Here is a 20,744-nt window from a genome sequence, read left to right as displayed (position 1 = left end):
ATATTATATATTTGCCACTAGAAGATCAACTTTAAATCATTATCTATGCAAATATTTCACCTATCATCAGTTATTCTGAGTATACGGTTTACCCTCTTGAACCATAAGAAAAATATACCATTTTTTTCACTACCTTAATTTGGTCTCAAATTCATAGCTATTATAAATTTATATATAGACATAACAAAGTTGAATAAAAGTTTAATTCTTACAAACTACAAGCTTATTTGTAAGTCTTTACATCTTTATTTAAAACCTATCTCTATATTGATTTACCTTTATTATAACACAACTATTTTGTTCCCTAATAACATAGAACATTCATCATGTTGTAAACATTCTTCATGTTCTAGTTGTATATTCTCTCAATACAAAGTTTTATAAAGTGCAAATTATTGGGTGTGTAAATTTTCTATGAGCAAACACAAATTACAAATGTTTGTATCTGAAGGATATATTTTCTTGTCAATTTGAAGAGAAGCATGCATGTTTTATTTATTCTGAGTTTAATTTTTCTGTTAGTATATTATATTCTTATTCGATATAGCAATTACAATTTTTTTGTGCTATTTTTTTCCATCTTTGACATAACTGTCATATTTCATATCTGTTTGTAAACGTGTAACTAATTTTATACAACATGACTAAATAATTAAAATGCAGTATTTCTTTTTAATTTTTATATTTTTAATGCATATCAACTTCAAGGAGTTGAAGGCTTTTTTTTTTCTTAAATAAATTTTGTAAAACCTCAATAAAACAAGCTCCTACAAGTATCTAACAGTAGACAATTCTGTCAAATAATTTATCCACCCGACTCAATAACTGCCAGATTTATGTGAATTAAGGATTAAGGAAAATATTTTCTTTTGGACGGGGTTCTAAATTGCAATTTACGGTCATGATTTACATTATATAAATGTTTAAGTACAAAAATGTCTAATTCTATTTGACCATAATGATTTACTTAAAATCAATGTTCAAGTATTATGTTAGCAGATTTGATAATTCAATTCAATCTTCAAAGAAAGGGGAGATTATCTTGTAGTGTATTCAAGCTTCTTTATATGTTGAAATGGACAATCCCTGCTTTGTCAAAATATTTGTGTTGGTACACTTTTCATAAACTATATATGAATATAAATCAAACATACTTCAGATGGAAGGTCTAAAATTCACACTTTGCTAATTAAATATTATTCTTAATAATATTTATCAAGAGGGACAAATATTTAATTTTGTGCTTTAACAAATTGAGACAACTTGTGAAGTTGTATGTTATATCTGCTTCTTAATTAGATCTGGTATTATTTGAAATCCACATTAAAATCAATCAGATATTTCATTTCATACAACAAAGACATTTGTTGAAAAAAAATTTATTCAAAATAAAATGTGTCCGTTTTAACATTTTACAGGTTAATTATTTTGAATATAAAAATTATTTTACTACCACCAATAAAATTCGAGGTCATATTTCAAGCCAATTGTATGAAACAAGATTCTTTTATATTTTTTATAATGTTAAGGAAATTATTACACCAATTCATGTATATTGTCATTTTGTTTATTTCCTTTGGTTACATCTTCTGACATCAGACTCTGACTTCTCTTGAACTGAATTTTAATATGCATATTGTTATGCATTTACTTTTCTACATTGGCTAGAGCTATAGGGGATGGGTTGAGACCTCATAAACATGTTTAACCCCGTCATATTTTGCACCTGTCCCAAGTCAGGAGCCTCTGGCCTTTGTTAGTCTTGTATTATTTTTTATTTTTGTTTCTTGTGTACATGTACAATTTGGAGTTTAGTATGGCGTTCATTTTCACTGAACAGTATATACATTTGTTTAGGGGCCAGCTGAAGGACACCTGAATTGAAGACCTGTTGGTGATCTTCTGCTGTTGTCTGTTCTATGGTCGGGTTGTTGTCTCTTTGACACATTCCCCATTTCCATTGTCAATTTTATATACATGTACATTGAATATAAAAAATTGTCTAAAGACTTTATTTTTTTAATTAGATACCCATGGACAAACAAATATTTCATTCAGTGAGTTTTGATGGCAAAGTTTAGCTTTTAATCGATCCTAGACTTCGTTCCAAAAGTTAACAAGATGGTGACATTGATAAACAATCAACACAGAATCATGGAGCACATGAAAAAAATAAGTTAGTTGATAGAGCAATATTTAATTTGTTAAATATTGTCCATGCTCTTTCATTTAATTTTGTAAATCAAACTATCTCATAACAGTTGTGGAATGATTTGATGATTGTTCTTACATAGAATCAATGAATTCCCTTGCACTTATGTTGTGCAGTTGTCAAAGTTTATTGAGAGGTCTTGTGGTTAATAGGTCACATTAATATAGACGTATTGACGAAAAAGAGTACATACAGGAGGACAATAATTCAACAGCACAACATAGATAAAATAAGGGATTTTCTTTAACAAAAAAGTCCATGTTTTATTGAACAAAAATCAATAGCCATTCAAGTTTATAAAACATATATTCATTTTTTTTTCATAGTTTGAAGTTTCATACATGACTTTAAAGAACATTTTGAAGGACAAAGTTGAGAAATTAAACTATTCATTGACATATTTAATATACCAGTCAAAAGGGTAATTTGAAATTACATTTTATTAATTGTGTGTTGGACAGGACAATTATATCATGTAAGAACATGTGGAAGTCAACTTTGTAATTATGCAAGGTTTTAGAAGTTAAGAATGATATCCAATAGATTTTTTAATATAATTGTTAATTCTGATTTTTTTATGGCAATTTACTCAATCCAATAAGCATTTTTTTTTGAAAATTCATGATGCAAATTATAACATTAGAAAATGTCTAAATACAAACATTTCATGTAAGGCATCAATGAGTTGTCACCCATATGGAATTCCAAAATTTGTGTTATCAAGCTGCTTTTTTAACAAAATTTTCTTATACATATTATACAAACTCATGTAAAACATTTCAGCATGTTCAAGATATATAGCATTTAAAATTTAAAATAAAGGATTTTTGACCAAAACATTACTTTGAAAAGATTCGACCATAAAGTCTATCTAACATGTCTAAAGTAAATAACTGAAATGATAACATAACAATAAAAAAAATCAACCCTTAAGGTACAATTGCCTTGACTAAAAATTCATTTGGCTCGTTCAATTTTCTTAACTTTTGACAAAATATTTACTTTGATCCTTTGATAAAAATATGAAAATATCAAAACACTTGATTCACACACTTTATCAGAAAAAAACATTGGATATATAGCAGTTAGCATGGTTATACAAACACTAATTTTTATCATTGAGAAGCTTGATATTTCCTAAACAACAGAATGTGATTAAAACATTCAGCAGATTTTTACAGAGTTAAGTCACTGTAGTGTTATGCACCAGCTTAATGTTCAGAAAGTCGATCCTTAATTCAGTTTTATTTTTAATTCAAATTTAATAAAAAAATTATTTTGAATTGCAATTTAATATTTTTATTTAATCATGTTCACATGCTATATTCATGATATTAGGATTTAAGTTGCCAGTTTTTAAAAAACAAGAAATTTAATCCAAATAATTATATTCAACTATAAAAGTGTATCATTGTATAGCAGTACTTTTCCTGCAAATTACATACAGCATGCATGCTGTTGAAAAGGATAAATTTGCAAACATCAATATCATCTTGTTTCTAAAAATTACAGCATCAAATCCATGACACAAGTTTTTTAGAAAATCACATTCAAGCAACAAACATTTGTATATACATTTTATTATATAGCATTAAGCAGTGTTCTCCCCAGAAATTTTGGATAGCATCACATTTTGCGTAAAAAAAATAACTGTATTTTTTTTAATGTCATTTGTTGCGTCGCGTTGATGCTCTATTTCCTTTATATGTTTTAGTTTATATTGTTCAATTTATAACTGAGAATACAATTCAACTATAACCACAAAAACAGTTGTTTCAGTTTATGTTTTCTTTATTCATTTATAGTTACAGAATTATTTTTTTCCTTTAGTGGTTAAAAAGTCATGGACTCCAACAATTATATCGCTACTGCAGTTGTGAGTTAACACCCTACATAGTACATCTGTTTCAGGTACATCCAACTCCTATCTTATTTGACCATTTAGGATTGTTGTCAGTTTTCCTGCCAAGACCACAGTCTTTACGATAAACTGTTAAATCTACAGGCCCAGAGCTCATTTTTTAAATTTTTTAAGTTAGATTCTGTTGGCCTGTAGATATGATTTTTACAGGCCCAAGAGCAATTTTACAAGCCTGGGCTGCCACTTAGCGTGAAGACGGAGACCAAGGTTGATTGTTCTCTCAGGACACTCTGGCTTCCTCCTCAAATAGAAATTGACCAACACGAATAGTAAAAAGAACTGAGAGTGGTGTTTAACCCCAAAGGCCCAATCAATCATTAATTATATTACCCTGATGCTATACATGTAAAGCTCTACAGTTGTTAAAATGGTTTTTTTTTTGTATAATGACTTTCGTTTGAACAACTCTGTTAATGGAATAAATGTCGATAAACAAGAAAGGACATTATACACTAAAAAGCTGCTACCCCATCCCCCTAAATCAACCTCTGATAAACTAAATACATGTAAACCACAATTTTAAACAAGACACAACCAGATGCTCCGCAGGGCGCAGCTATATACGACCGCAGAGGTTGAACCCTGAACAGTTGGGGCAAGTATGGACACAACATTTAAGCTGGATTCAGCTCTAAATTTGGATTGTGATTAAATAGTTGACACAGCATAGGTTTCTGACACAGAATGAATGTGGTCTAATGAACTTAAAATATTTTTTTTGCCTTTGAGCAATTCACTATGCTGTTGAATATTAATCCTCTCAAAAAAATGTTTGAAGAAATTTTCTTTTTATTCATGAAATCTGAAATGAGAAAAATTTACCCCCCCCCCATTTTTTTTCACATCCCCCTTTCCCTTTTTCCAAAACTGATCTCAACTAGATATCATTGAGATGGGAGCCATCTCTGTGGGCCCCGCTGTGAATAATGTGCATTAAAAAATTGTATCTTTACCATAGGACATGGGTTTGTCAACTGAAATCAAAGTTTTTGACCTTGACCTTTGACCTAGGAAGTTGTAAATACATTATGACACACCCTTTGGTGTTGGTTTATAAACATGTCAAGTATAAACTTTGAAATGATAACGGTTCTCAAGATATAGAGCGGACACGATCTTTACCATAGGACATGGGGTTGTCAACTGAAACCAAAGTTTTTGACCTTGACCTTTGACCTAGGAAGTTGCACATAAATTATGACACACCCTTTGGTGTTGGTTTATATACATGTCAAGTATAAACTTTGAAATGACAACGGTTCTCAAGATATAGAGCGGACACGATCTTTACCATAGGACATGGGGTTGTCAACTGAAACCAAAGTTTTTGACCTTGACCTTTGACCTAGGAAGTTGTACATAAATTATGACATACCCTCTGATATTGGTTTATATACATTTCAGGTATAAACTTCAAAATGATAACGGTTCTCAAGATATAGAGCGGACACAATCTTTACCATAGGACATGGGGTTGTCAACTGAAACCAAAGTTTTTGATCTTGAACTTTGCCCTAGGCAGTCATTCATAAATTATGACACACCCTCTGGTGTTGGTTCATATACATGTCAAGTATAAACTTTGAAATCATAACGGTTCTCAAGATATAGAGCGGACACGATCTTCACCACAGGACACAGGGTTGTCAACTGAAACCAAAGTTTTTTTACCTTGACCTTTGACCTAGGAAGTTGCACATACATCATGACACACCCTCTGGTGGTGGTTAATAAACATGTAAAGTATAAAGTATGAAATCATAATGGTTCTCTAGATATGGAGCGGACACAAAAGTGTTACGGACGGACGGACGGACGGACGGACAGACTGATCACTATAGGGTACCCGCCTAAAGGCGGGGCCCTAATTAAAATTCCTAATGGAGTTTGCAACAATAACTACTCATTTAAATACATCATAAAATATTAAAATGTAAAATAAACGGCTTGTTATCACTGAATGGTAAAGATTTTTTTAATTTATCAGTTGGTAGTAAAAGTGAATATACATTGTATATTGTATAAAACAATGATTTAAGTTGATTCAACTACTATTCTGGACAAAGAAAGATAACTCCAATTGAAAATTTCTTGCTATTGCACAATATTGTGCAATTAGATATTTCTTGCTATTGCGCAATACTGTGCAATTGAAAATTTTTGCTATTGCACAATACTGTGCAATTGAAGATTTCTTGCTATTGCGTAATACTGTGCAATTGAAAATTGCTTGCTATTGCACAATACTGTGTGCAATTGAAGATTTCTTGCTATTGCTGAATACTGTGCAATTGAAAATTTCTTGCTATTGCACAATACTTAATATAATAATTTTGGATCCCGATTTGAACCAACTTGAAAACTGGGCCCATAATCAAAAATCTAAGTATATGTTTGGATTCAGCATATCAAAAAAGCCCAAGAATTCAATTTTTGTTAAAATCAAACTTAGTTTAATTTTGGACCCTTTGGACTTTAATGTAGACCAATTTGAAAACGGGACCAAAAATTAAGAATCTACATACACAGTTAGATTTGGCATATCAAAGAACCCCAATTATTCAATTTTTCATGAAATCAAACAAAGTTTAATTTTGGACCCCGATTTGGACCAACTTGAAAACTGGGCCAATAATCAAAAATCTAAGTACATTTTTAGATTCAGCATATCAAAGAACCCCAAGGATTCAATTTTTGTTAAAATCAAACTAAGTTTAATTTTGGACCCTTTGGACCTTAATGTAGACCAATTTGAAAACGGGACCAAAAATTAGGAATCTACATACACAGTTAGATTCGGCATATCAAAGAACCCCAATTATTCAATTTTTGATGAAATCAAACAAAGTTCAATGTTGGACCCTTTGGGCCCCTTATTCCTAAACTGTTGGGACCAAACCTCCCAAAATCAAACCCAACCTTCCTTTTATGGTCATAAACCTTGTGTTTAAATTTCATAGATTTCTATTTACTTATACTAAAGTTATGGTGCGAAAACCAAGAATAATGCTTATTTGGGCCCCTTTTTAGCCCCTAATTCCTAAACTGTTAAGACCAAATCTCCCAAAATCAATCCCAACCTACCTTTTGTGGTCATAAACCTTGTGTCAAAATTTCATAGATTTCAATTTACTTAAACTAAAGTTATAGTGCGAAAACCAAGAAAATGCTTATTTGGGCCCTTTTTGGCCCCTAATTCCTAAAATGTTGGGATCAAAACTCCCAAAATCAATCCCAACCTTCCTTTTGTGGTCATAAACCTTGTGTTAAAATTTCATAGATTTCTATTCACTTTTACTAAAGTTAGAGTGCGAAAACTAAAAGTATTCGGACGACGACGACGCAAGACGACGAGGATGCCAACGTGATAGCAATATACGACGAAAAATTAAAATTTTTGCGGTCGTATAAAAACTCATAACTTTTCATTGTGGGTTAATGTTGCCCTTGCAATGATTGATGAACCTTTCACTAAAATCCTTTGAACTCATATGTATACATGTACATTATACAATAATGCATAAGAAAATTTTAATAACTAAAAAATGTTTTAAAGTATGACAATCTTGTTAATAAAACTAAAATGTTCATGTATAATAAATTCTACAAATCTTTATCTGTCAGTAAAATTTAATGCAGTGAATTTCAAATATTGATTCAACACTCCAATCCCTAAATAAAATTTTAAATTCAAAATTATTGAATAACAAAAGTGTGAAGTTTGTATTCATTAAAAAGTTCTTAATGTCTGCTTGAAAGTTTTTAAAAGTGACAGTTCATTTTGTAAATCACATGAAGTATAATCTGATTAAACAATTTAATTTATCATCTCCTAAATGTTACCATGTTATATGTACATGAATACATTTGTATGTTAGTGGGTAAGTGTCAAGACAGTATAATTTAAATCTTGAAATTCATAGTCAAGACAATTAGTGATTCAGAATAGAAATTTTTTAAATGTTTTGTCATCAATCAGTAATTTGTTTTTTCTTGTTTTAAATGGTTTCGTTTTCATATCAGACCCTTTGAAGCATATTATTTTGGCTTGGTATTGGTTTTTCTCACTGTTGTCCTACCCTTAAGTTCGCTTACATCCATGTTTGATTATTGTCATTTGGACTCTGAACATGCTGATGGATTATTGTTTCATCCCAATTTTATTTTTTATATGAAGTATTTTAATATTGATGCACATGTACATGTATACATATTTTACATTGTAGCTACAATTTTCTTTCGAAAAATTTCAGATGCACAAAAAAATCCTCACAAACTTTTGTTTTGAAGCAACAGATAACTATCTAAACATAATGTTTTGTTCCTAAAAGTGGATTTCATTGCTCAAATATCATGCCACAAATGGAAACTATGAGAAAATAGATGTTTACAGCTGGCATGACTGGATTTATTAGTTGTCTTTTTTTCGTAAATTGCTTATACCATGTTTACCAACATGACCAAGACAATAATCTAATTTACATTTTGATCATGAAACACAACTATACAAACATGACACAATTACAGAGTTTATTTCTGGATGTAATGTTAATTAACATGAAAAATGCTTTTTACAATATATGGACAATTGCTACAATGTTTATACATATCAAATAATTTCATTACAACAAACGAATGCTCAATGTTTTAATTTTGTTTTTTCGTATTATAAATTCTACATACATGAAATACATGTAGCTATTTTCACTTTGACATATAAATGTTTTTGAATGATATGTCTCAAATATTGTTAGCTTATTCAACTACTCTCTTCTGGAAAATCAGTAACTATTTGATTAATTTATGTTGACAGTGCACATTTTCATAGTACATACATATACTTTTCAAAAGTAAATATCAAATTTCACTATATTGATGGTGCCAGTACTAGTAAAACAGCCATTTCTATTATTATTATTAGAAACAGGATACATGTATTTTGCAGTTTAAATCAAGTTATTTTAATCAGAGTGCACAAAAAAACAATTTGCACCACTGCCTAAAATGGTATCAGGTCTGATTGCGCCCAATACACTTTCGCACCCTACATGTTTGCACCTCGAACGTTCGCACTAAAGGTCCGTTTGCACCCAATTTAAAATGAAGTTCCAGTTGAATAACTAGAAAATCATGATTGTTGTTTTAAATTGCTCAGATGTAAATACTGCTTGTATTTAGCTTCGTATAAATAAACATTGAAAATTTTAAATGAAAAACACAAAAGATAAGTGTTTTTAACAGATTGGCCCCTTTGATCTGAAACAATTAAACAAAAAATTATAGCAATACACTAACCAAAAATGATTAAAATTTAAGATTTATTCCATACCAAAAATCCCCCTTGTCAGAATCTCACTTTATTTAGAAACAATGATTAAAAATATTTTAACAAACACTATCCAAAACATGATTAAGATTTATTCAACACAAAAAACACGTTGTCTCACTTTATTTTGAAACAATGACAACAAATATACTAATAGGAATACACTTTCCAAAACTTGATTACAAAGTTATTAAACACAAAACCAATAAAATTGGGCGCGAACATGTAGGGTGCGAAAGTGAAAGGGCGCGAACACGTAGGGTGCGAAAGTGAAAGGGCGCGAACGTGAATGGCCGCAAACGGACCCGGATTCACCTAAAATAATACAGTCTGTGTAACACCTGCATCTGTCTCTTACAAGTGTGCATGTATTTTTACAAAAAATGTACATGTAAAATAGCTAAATTCTAATTAATATATATAATAATTCAAGGACTAAAAGTAAAAAAATAACAAATTCAAGAATTCCTTTATCATGTTTATTTTTAAGCAATTATTACCATGATAAATTAAAAAAAAAACTATGGATTTGTAAAAATCAATTTGAATAGCATTTGTTAGTTTGTTTAGTTTGATTAAACAGAATATAACATTTTCAAAACTTAAAACATACACAATTACAACCTTTAATACAAGTTTTAATACATTTTGTGTAGATTCGGTTGACAATTCAACACTCTCCAGAACTATTTAAGCCTTGGGAACAAATAATGATGCTAAATAGTGTAAACAAATACCTCATTACACTGTTTACAATTGACACTTAAAGTAATAAATTTAAGATTTAAATATCTAATGACATCTTGGACATGCCCATTCATGAAATATGCAGTTCAACTTACCTAAATTTGCCAAACTTTGTGCTCGAAGTTTTTGTCCTTCAATCTCCAGTTGTTTAATTTGATCTAATAAATCGTTTGCTTTAGTTTTGATGGTGCTGGAGTTTCTATTCCTTGCAGGACTCGTTGTGATCCCGTATGCACCCGAAGCAATCACGTTTGTGTGGGTCAAACCACCGCTCGCCATTTCCATTATATCACTTGTAATCTAGGAAGATAGTTTTACTTAAACAAGTTATGGACAAGGTCCATTTAAATAATTATTGAAATAAATGGCCAATAATACTGCAAAACCTGAGGGGAACCCAGTTTCACACGAGTGGCGTCTTTGACAACAAATGGTGGAATGTTTTCATATTTCGAGCGCCAAGGCCGGAAATGTGGGCGGTACTTCAAGGGAGATAATATCTTCTAGCTATTTAAAAAAAAAAGCAGTACGTGGATAACATTTTAAAATATTATGAATTTAAGAACAATTAGAATTTTACACCCTTAGCCACTTCTTCTTCTTCCAATAAAGTGCATTCCTCTAGTTTAGTATTATCACACTAACAGTAGCTATTGCCCATGCTTGGGTGTGACAGCAAAGGTGCAAGACTTGAAATGTTTAGGCAAAATTTGCTCATGATTTTGTCGGCTCCGATAAAAATATCTTAAATGAAGCCGGCAAAATAGCCTATTTCTATAGAAATGACTTTTTGACAGTGTCAGCAATACATAGTTAATTTGTTGTTGGTGCTGTAAAAATAGAAAATATGTTATTTTGCCGGCTTGAGGCCGGTAAGCGAAAGCAAAGTTAAAAACTTTTTTATTTACACAAATATCAAAACTGACTTTTATTTCAAAAGCAAGTTAAATTTATTTTTTTTTTAATTTTTTGAGCTAAGATAAGATAAGATATTTTTATTCCAATTAAAGGGCCCATGAAGAGCAAAGTAGTTTATTACCAGTGGCGGATTTACCGGGGGGTAATGCTAAATTATTTTCCTAAGATCTATTTTGGAACTGAATCTGGGAATTAATAAGTTCTTTAAATGCCCGAGCATACAGTTATATTTGTTTATTTTTATTTTTTCAATTGCCATGTACATGTATGAGGCTAAAAAAGGTCACCATTTGTAAGGATATGAAGGTGTTTTACAGATATTAGAATAATGTACAAAAAAGTAAGTCTGGAAGCAAGGCCAAAAAAATATAGAGGTGATGAAGAAAATATTGATTGATTGTATGTTGTTTAACGTCCAGTGGCAAATATTTGATGCATGTTGAGGACAAATATAATAACAGATCAATTGGCAGGAAAAGAAAGTATAAAGTGAAATAGTAAAAACAATTAAAAAAAATATAGAAATATAGAGATATAGAAACGATGATTTGACCCTCCCCCTTTTAAAAAACAACAACCAAAGAACAAACACTCACACTCGCATATACCGTATATACATCTCTAAAAAATCTAAAATTTTGGTTTCATGGTGCCCCCCCCCCCCCCCCCCCCCCCAGACATCAAGGTTCTGGATCCGTCCCTGTCTACAATGATTTTGATAATTGACACAGTAATGTTGAAATGTGAATCAAATATAAATATGAATATAAAAGTATCTCAATTCTAATATGTTAAACCACAGCTAGATCAGAGCCACACACATATTATAAAAAAAAGACATAACAATTATATCTAATATTAACAGGCTTGAAATATTCTCAACGTACGTGTTAAAAAAGCAATATCGATCTGTACGATATTGATAGCTTTCTCAGTTTAAAACATTTATTGATATAAATTGCAATACTTTTCTATACCTCTAGGTTTTCTTAAATAAAAAGCCAATTAAATTTGGCTCTTGCTTAACTTTTCAAATTTTTCAAAACCTATTAAAATATTATTATAACGTTATTTTCTTAAAAAGTTATAAAGGGACATTGACATATAAAATGTTCTTCGTCTTCAACTTTATCTCTGGTGCATTTTTTACATAATCTTTGTGATTTATCTTTATATTTTTTTTTGCATATTTTCCGTGTCTACTTTAAGGGTGTGTGCACTTGTTCTGATTTTGCACAGTCTATATTTAAATTCTTTTGATTGCTGATATTTTTCTGTACCATAACAATGTTTAATTGAAAAATAGGTCATGCGTTTACTACCTGATTCAACAGTATTTTCTCTAAATTATTTCCAATGATTCTGAAAATTTGTACATATTTTTTTCTTAACAATAGTACATAAACGGCCAACACTTACACTGGTAAGTCTATAGTTCTGTCATTATATAGTCAATACTAGAAAACCATGTAGTGATATTGTTTGCATGTAACTTTTTATGCGATTGACTTTGTTATATAGTATAATATTATCAAATTATAATGCAATGAGATTTTTAACTTTTATTTTTCTTTATAACACACAATTAAAAATCTGAGATTTTATTCTTTACATGCATATATATACATATCATATAGCATTAGACAGTCACTGACTGATTTTAGAAATAATTACAACTACATATTCGGATATGAATTCATTGCAACAAATGAATGTTGAATATTTTTATTTTGTTTTTATTTTTCTTGCTATACATTCTATTACTAGTAGTTATTTATACTTTTAAGCGATTATTAAATGATGTAACTTTAGCTGTTTACTTATTTAACTTCTGGTACATCAGTAATCATTTGATTCTTTTATGTTGATATTCACTTTTCAAAAGTAAATATTAAGTTTCACTATTCACAAAGATCCTACAAATCAACAAATTCACCATATAACTGGTGATGTATTCACAGTCCACCAAAGATTGTGGTAGGATGTTCCATATATCCGTATGCTATCTGAAAAGAAGGAATGCCTGCATGTCGCATATTGAAGTTTTGGCATACAGTATGAGAAATCGTGTTGTATGTCCTCTACCCACAGATGGTGTATTATGTAACTCTATATAGCGTGTCCTCTACCCACAGATGATGTATTATGTAACTCTATATAGTGTGTCCTCTACCCACAGATGATGTATTATGTAACTCTATATAGCGTTTGGTATTGCTACATACATGTAATATTCTGTAATCAAGTTACTGCTTTACACTTGGTCCTTCTCTCGGCTAGTGATTGCCACTATAGACTTTTTATATATAAAAAAAAGAAGATGTGGTATGATTGCCAATGAGACAACAGAAATTAACAACTATAGGTCGCCGTACGGCCTTCAACAATGAGCAAAGCCCATACCGCATAGCCAGCTACAAAAGGCCCCAAAATGACAATGTAAAACCAATTCAAACGAGAAAACTAACAGTCTTATTTATATATATATAAAAAAAAAAAAAAATGAACGAAAAACAAATGTGTAACACATAAACAAACGACTTAGCATTTTATGCATGTATGTTCGTGACACTGCTGTTTTTTTTTTTGGTAGTCGTTCAATACAAACCGGGCTGATCTTCTTTGCACACTTTCTAATTTCTATATGTTAAGGTTGGTGAACGGGTCCCAAACTGTCTGAACATGCATATACTCAAACAATGGTATAACTATCGTTGTGTAGCATACAACTTTTGTTTGTTGGGGACAGTGCTGAAGATTTCTTTGGATGAATGCCCTGGTTGAATTAGCCTGTTTAACTATACTAGTATTTGCTCTCTATGTGTGTGTTCCAATTAATGTTTTTCGTGATTGTTACGCCTAAATATTTTGCTGAGTCAACCAACTCTAAAATATGCCCATAAAGGTTGTAACTGGTGGGATGCTGCTTGCATTTGTTGGTTACGCGTATAGGAGTTTCCATTTCCATTTGCCAATCAGATTCATATCTGAGCAAGTTGTTCATGTCTTTTTATAGTAGGTGTGAGTCTGCATCATTTTGGATACTTCTGTACAGTACGCAGTCATCTGCAAATAAAGTTGCTTACATTTATTGTATTACTAAAAAAAAATCCTTTATAACCAGAGATTACTTAAACACTGTGTTAAAATACTTTCAGTGAAATTAGAACAAATGAATGTTCATGATTTTACCAATAAATGAAATATCTGATAAAGAAGTGTTGTTACTTTAAAATATACATACTTAATCATGGACTATCGAAGGAAGGGATTTCATTTTTTTTTTAAATCGGAAAAATATGATAAAATGTGCCAAAATTCAGAAAACAAATATAAAATGCATATATTTTTTTTAAATCTAATTTTACATCACGGTTCTAAAATGAGTAAAGAAACGCTTCGTAAGAAATAAATTCGTTTTCTATTTTTAACAACAAATGAATATTTTTTATATTGCTTCAATAAAGTATCTTTGTGAAATACTTTCTGAGTATCCAGGAAAATAAAGAGAATATAACAAAATATAAACATTTTTTTTCTTCAAATAGAAAGGGTGACTGGGGTATAGAAATATGGTCACTTGGTCTTCTCCCGACCGGCAGTAAAACGCTTGCTGAAGTGGGGCGTCCGTTTGGCTGTGCGGGATGTATCAAGTTCGCAGTCACGTCCGGTCAGAAGGGGGACGTTAAATCCGATGCCTCGTGTAAAGAGAGTGCCACGCTCTTTGCACGTTAAGAACCATTGCAACAACTCTTTGAGGGGTCCGTAGGTGGCCTGTTGCAAGGCAAAATTTCTGTCTCTATCCAATATACCCTCATTTTCCAGTGGCAGTCCAAATTTCCCCGACCATCATCCTAGATGGCCTCTATTACAACAACCTACCTATTGTATTTATTGTGAACTTGTTCTCTTCCTGAATATGAATGAAATATTTGCCACTGGACGTAAACAATTTCTTCAAATATATCAGTCTTTTTAAATTTATGAAAAATACATTTTGAGATACTGTTTTGTTCTTTCATAACCCTTCGATTTTCCTTTATAAACATAGCATACACATCTAGATATTTTAGTTTTTACTCGGAGACATAGTATATATAAAATTGAGAATGGAAATGGGGAATGTATCAAAGAGACAACAACCCGACCATATAACAGACAACAGCAGAATGTCACCAATAGTTCTGCAATGCAGCGAGAAAATCCCGCACCCGGAGGCGTCCTTCAGCTGGCCGGATGTTTTCGATTTTAAATGTAACTGCTTTGTAGGAATAATATATTGAAGCAGTTTCCATCTGAACATTTCAACTTGTTTTCCATTAACTTTTTAAATATAAAATCGTATACAAATGACATATATGGTATGTATTCTAATTTAAAATATCTTGTCCAAATGTTGATACCGATTGGCTTTTTATAAAAAAAAAAAATTATCTACCAAAGTATTCTAGAGTATTTTATTGTTGATATCTTTTGCTTCAATTTGTTTATTTTGCCATCTTAATTTAACCTTTCATATATTGTTTATACTGTTAACGGAGTTTTTTTTAAAACTTGCATCCATTCTTTTGGGATGCAAGATTTTAACATCTTAAACTCTACAACCCAGCTTGGTTTATTTATTAACTTTTTTAAAATAAAACTTTCGGATAAATTTCCTACACAATCCAATATGTCATTAATATAAACGAATCCACTTTTAACCCAGTTCGGGAAAAACAAGCTTTTGTTGCGATATTTAGTATATTTATTTCCCAAAATAATCTGTTTTCTTATTTCCGAAAAGTGATCAGAACATGTTTCTAAATCTCCTCTTGTTTTAACACAGCTTGAAATTAATTGTAAATAAAAATCAGATATTTTCCAAAGTTCATTTATTGATTTAATATTATCTAAATTCTTGACAAGACTGTTTTTTCCAGGATTGTTAAAATATTTAGTACGAATAATCTTCTAATTCGGCAGGTTGGTTGTTGTTAACTTGGAGACACATGAGGCTTTCAGTGCTTTAAAATAACTGTCAAAATCAATGATTCGTAACCCCTTTTTTGGTATTCACCTATCAGTGTCGGTTTCTTTTCACTTTGTGATTTTTTCCTTCCCAAGTATATTTAAAACAACAGCTTTCAATTTATTTTAGGTAAATATCTAGAACATTGCACAAAGAAGCAAACAATGTTAAAAAAATCGTTTTCTTGGAGTAATCGTTTTAGTATGTTATGAATTGAATATGAGAGAATTTAAGTCTAAGCCCCTTTTAAAGAGAAGCTGTATGTTTATGAATTATGAGTGATGATATAGATGTCATACATAGTTAAGCATAGGTCATATTTTAAATATTGCCTGTAAATATAAAGGTCATTCTTCCTTAAATATTTATATAAATATAGGAACTAAATTTCAGTGAATGCTATATTAAAATGAGCAAATTTCTTTTGACAAAAATTGCACACTTAATTCTTAATTGTACTCAGTTGCAAGTTAGCTAGTAAGATTCTGGATTAACCTGTAATTTATTTTTATTGATTAAAAGTTTAACTGATAAGTAGGAAACTTGTGACTTAATAAATGATCATATTATTTGCCAAGACAAACAAAATAGGGTTCAAGACATAAGCCCTTTTTCCTCTGTTTTATAGAACATGGGGCTATTATACTAACTCTACATTAACAATATATTGTATCACAGATGAAACGGACCATTAAATAATCTGTTATGGAGGGTTTAAGAACGGAATAATCATCTGCATCTTTTGCAATGTCGTTGGTGAAAAAGGTTAAGTGACGAAAACAGTTTTTTTTTTTTTGGGGGGGGGGGGGGGGATTTCGATCGATTTTACGCATTCTTCTGCAAGTTGGGGTATAAATCAGTTATAATTAGTTTCGAGAGTTTCTAATGTCCAACGAAACAATGTTTTGCAACATGAGATTGATTTGTATTGTGTTTTTTCTAGATGTATTTCTATTTGTATCCATCTGATGAGTTATTAAGCCTTTTCAACTGATTTTTATAGTTCATTCTCATGTTGTACTGTTACACCACTGTCCAAGGTTATGGGGAGGATTTGGATCATGCTAACATGTTTAACCCCACCACATTCTGTATGTATACATGTATGCCTGTCCCAAGTCAGGAGTCTGTAATTCTGTGGTTGTCGTTTGTTGAATGTGTTACATATTTGCTTTTCGATCATTTTTTGTACATTTTATTAGGCCGTTAGTTTACTCGTTTGAATTGTTTTACATTTGTCATTTCGGGGCGTTTTATAGTTGACTATTCGATAGGGCTTTGTTCATTGTTGAAGGCCGTGATGGGACCTATAGTTGTTAATTTCTGTGTCAGTTGTTCTCTTGTTGATGGTTGTTTCATTGGCAATCATGCCAATCTTCTTTTTATATTGTATATTTACATTTACTTTGTTTGTAATATCATTTGTTGTTAAAACGCAAACTGAATGTATAAAATTTTGACCGATGATGTACATCAAATGCTAAAAGGGGCACAAGCATTTGTTTACGAAACCAATCATCGGCACATAATGATATATATAAGTAAAGAAACAATAATGGAATGATGATGATGATGATGATGATGATGATGATGATGATGATGATGATGATGATGATGATGATGATGATGATGATGATGATGATGATGATGATGATGATGATGATGATGATGATGATGATGATGATGATGATGATGATGATGATAGGGCGTTAATTGTAGCAGAAGGTGTTTTCTATTGTAAAACATTTATAACAAATAAAATCCACATTGGAAGGGGGTTAGACCCTTCAGGACTCCGGGGTCGAGTATTTTCTAGCTTGGGATTTCGGGATTGATCCTTTCGGGATCCGGGAGTTCTTTAATCGAATTTTGGGATGTCGGGATTTAAATTTTTTTAAATTCGGGACCTCGGGATTTCATGTTTTTAAGTCCGGAATTAGAACAGCCTCCACATTGTTAACTTGTCCTCATGTTCTCGTAAAAGTAGCCATTCTGTCTAGATTTTATAAATTATTTAAATTTTGAAATAAAATGTCTGCTTTAACAAATTGTTTTACTGTTGCATGAATGATAGCCGGTTAAAGAAAATTTATTCGGCCTCCAAGTATGTAATTGTCTTTATGGACACTTAACAATTACCTTAAGAGCTGGGGATACGCCCTTTATAAAGCTACATAGATATAAGAAGATGTGGTATGAGTGCCAATGAGACAACCCTCCCTCCAAGTCACAATTGTAAAAGTAAAGCATTATATGACAAAGTACGGCCTTCAACACGAAGCCTTGACTCACACTAAACAGCAAGCTATAATGGGTCCCAAAAATGACATGAAAGGTAAATGCATTGGTGAAAATGATTCTGACACAGAAAAGACTATTTTTACGCGCAAACGGATTTTTTCCTATAAAAATGAAAAATAATTAAAATTAAAATATCAAAATTCTTGAGTGAATATTTTGAATTGGATCCAGCTTATCATATAGTTTTGTAGATGTTGGATAGATCCTTTTTTTCTTTTCTGTAATATTCTTATATTATTAGAAGGTGTGGTACGATTGCCAATGAGACAACTATGATCAGATAATCCACCAGAGTTAAAATGACAAAGATAAAAACAACCATGGTTCACTATACGGCCTTCAACAATGAGAAAAAACTTATTCAATACAGTCACTAAAAAAAAAACACAATATGAAACATGGGAAACATTTCAAATGAGAAAACTAACCGGTAACGGCAAAATTAATTCAATACAATTACGAAATACTAATACAACGAGACTATTGAATTAGAGTTATCCCTCTTCAATAACTATTACGAATCATTATTATTATCAACAATATAGAGAAAAGAAATATTCGTTTGACCATGTAGATTCGTACACATTGCAATATTAAATTTGAGAATCGATTAAGGTCTCCATCAGGGTACTCATATTTAATCATTAAATCTCCATCAGGGTATTTGTCAATAAAAAACTATATTAAATATAAAAAAGGAAGATGTGGTATGATTGCCAATGAGGCAACTCTCCACAAAAGACCAAAATGAGACCTTAACTTGCTTTTGAAATTAACTCTGACTCTATCACCCACTGTTTTTCACCAATTCTCTCTCACACGCAACGACTTTCACACCTCACTCACAATCATTCTCACACTCTCCAATTCTCACGCTCACTCATTACACGCACCACACGCAAACCCTAACTCACCCACACCAACTCTCAGCCTCATCCACTCACATACACTCACTGTTTCTAACCACTCACTGTCACCCACCCTCATCGTCATTCAGTCTGACCCTCATTATTGTCTGAACCTTTTTTTTATATTTTCATTCACTCTCACCCACACATTCACTGTCCCAAACATTCAGTCTCGATCACTATCACCCACTCACCTTCAACCTCACTCACTCACTCACCCAGTCACCCTCACCCTAACCCACACATACTCTCAACTACACTCATCCACACTCTCACCCTAACCCACACATAATCTCAACTACACTCATCCACACTCTCACCCTAACCCACACATAATCACAACTACACTCATCCACACTCTTACCCTAACCCACACATAATCTCAACTACACTCATCCACACTCTCACCCTAACCCACACATACATACTCTCACCTACACTTTCACCCACACACACTCTTTACCCCTCCCACCCACACACACATATTCACCCCACACACACACTCTTTACCCCCCCCTCCCCCCCACACACACACAAATTCACCCCAAGACATTTCAAATGGCTGTAGCAGTACATTTGTTCAAAAGCTGTGACTGCCACAGTCCATCAGGTCGAACACGTCTCTGTCTACATTTATCATTACCTGGGACGGTTAGGTACACATACCTTCAGTTTACATTCATTAGGTATGCGTACATGTGGAGAGTTATCTCATTGGCAATTATACCACATCTTCTTTCTTATATTTATCAACATGTTTCTTTACACAGATTCAGTCAGCATCAATTTTTTGTTTTTGTTTCATTTTATCCCTGGTACAAAGAGAAATATAGTCATAGAAGTAAAAAAGAGGGGCGAAAGATACCAGAGGGACAGTCAAACTCATAGATCGAAAATAAACTGACAAAGCCATGGCTAAAAAGAAAAAGACAAACAGAAAATTAATAGAACACAACATACACCATAGAAAACTGAAGACTAAGCAACACGACCCCAACAAAAACTGGGGTTGATCTCAGGTGCTCCGGAAGGGTAAGCAGATACAGCTTCACATGTCGGGCACCCGTCGTGTTGCTTATGTTATTATAAACCCGGTAAATAGTCTAATTTGGTAGGTTTATATTTCTGAAAAGCGAAGGGGATGGTAATAACGACATACAGTATATGTAAGGAACATATCCGATATCATCTGTGAAACTGTTATTCCATAACGGTCAACCAACTCGTGATAGCGTCCGTAAAGTTTACACACTGTTTTTAAAACAAAATACATATGAGTTATTCCGCTTTGTTCGACAAATTTCACTTTATTCAACTAAAACTGACAAGATATGAAAATAGCACATCAAATTCTCATCTCCGCAACCCGACTCAACAGTCTTAATAAGACTAACAGTGTT

General features: G+C 31.8%; 1 protein-coding gene across 1 annotated transcript in view; it reads right to left on the bottom strand.

The window, feature by feature from the left end:
- The window catches only part of LOC143042560 (uncharacterized), a 66,183-nt gene extending 55,515 nt beyond the window's left edge, over positions 1–10,668 (bottom strand). The window contains exon 1 of the mRNA XM_076214941.1: positions 10,302–10,668. Coding sequence (XP_076071056.1) covers positions 10,302–10,491 — 190 coding nt within the window. The 5' untranslated portion in view covers positions 10,492–10,668. The remainder of the gene's footprint in view (positions 1–10,301) is intronic.
- Between the last annotated feature and the right edge of the window lie 10,076 nt (positions 10,669–20,744).

Source organism: Mytilus galloprovincialis, chromosome 8 (genome assembly GCF_965363235.1).
Source record: "Mytilus galloprovincialis chromosome 8, xbMytGall1.hap1.1, whole genome shotgun sequence".
Lineage (NCBI taxonomy): Eukaryota > Metazoa > Mollusca > Bivalvia > Mytilida > Mytilidae > Mytilus > Mytilus galloprovincialis.
This window is presented reverse-complemented; position numbering and strand designations above follow the sequence as displayed.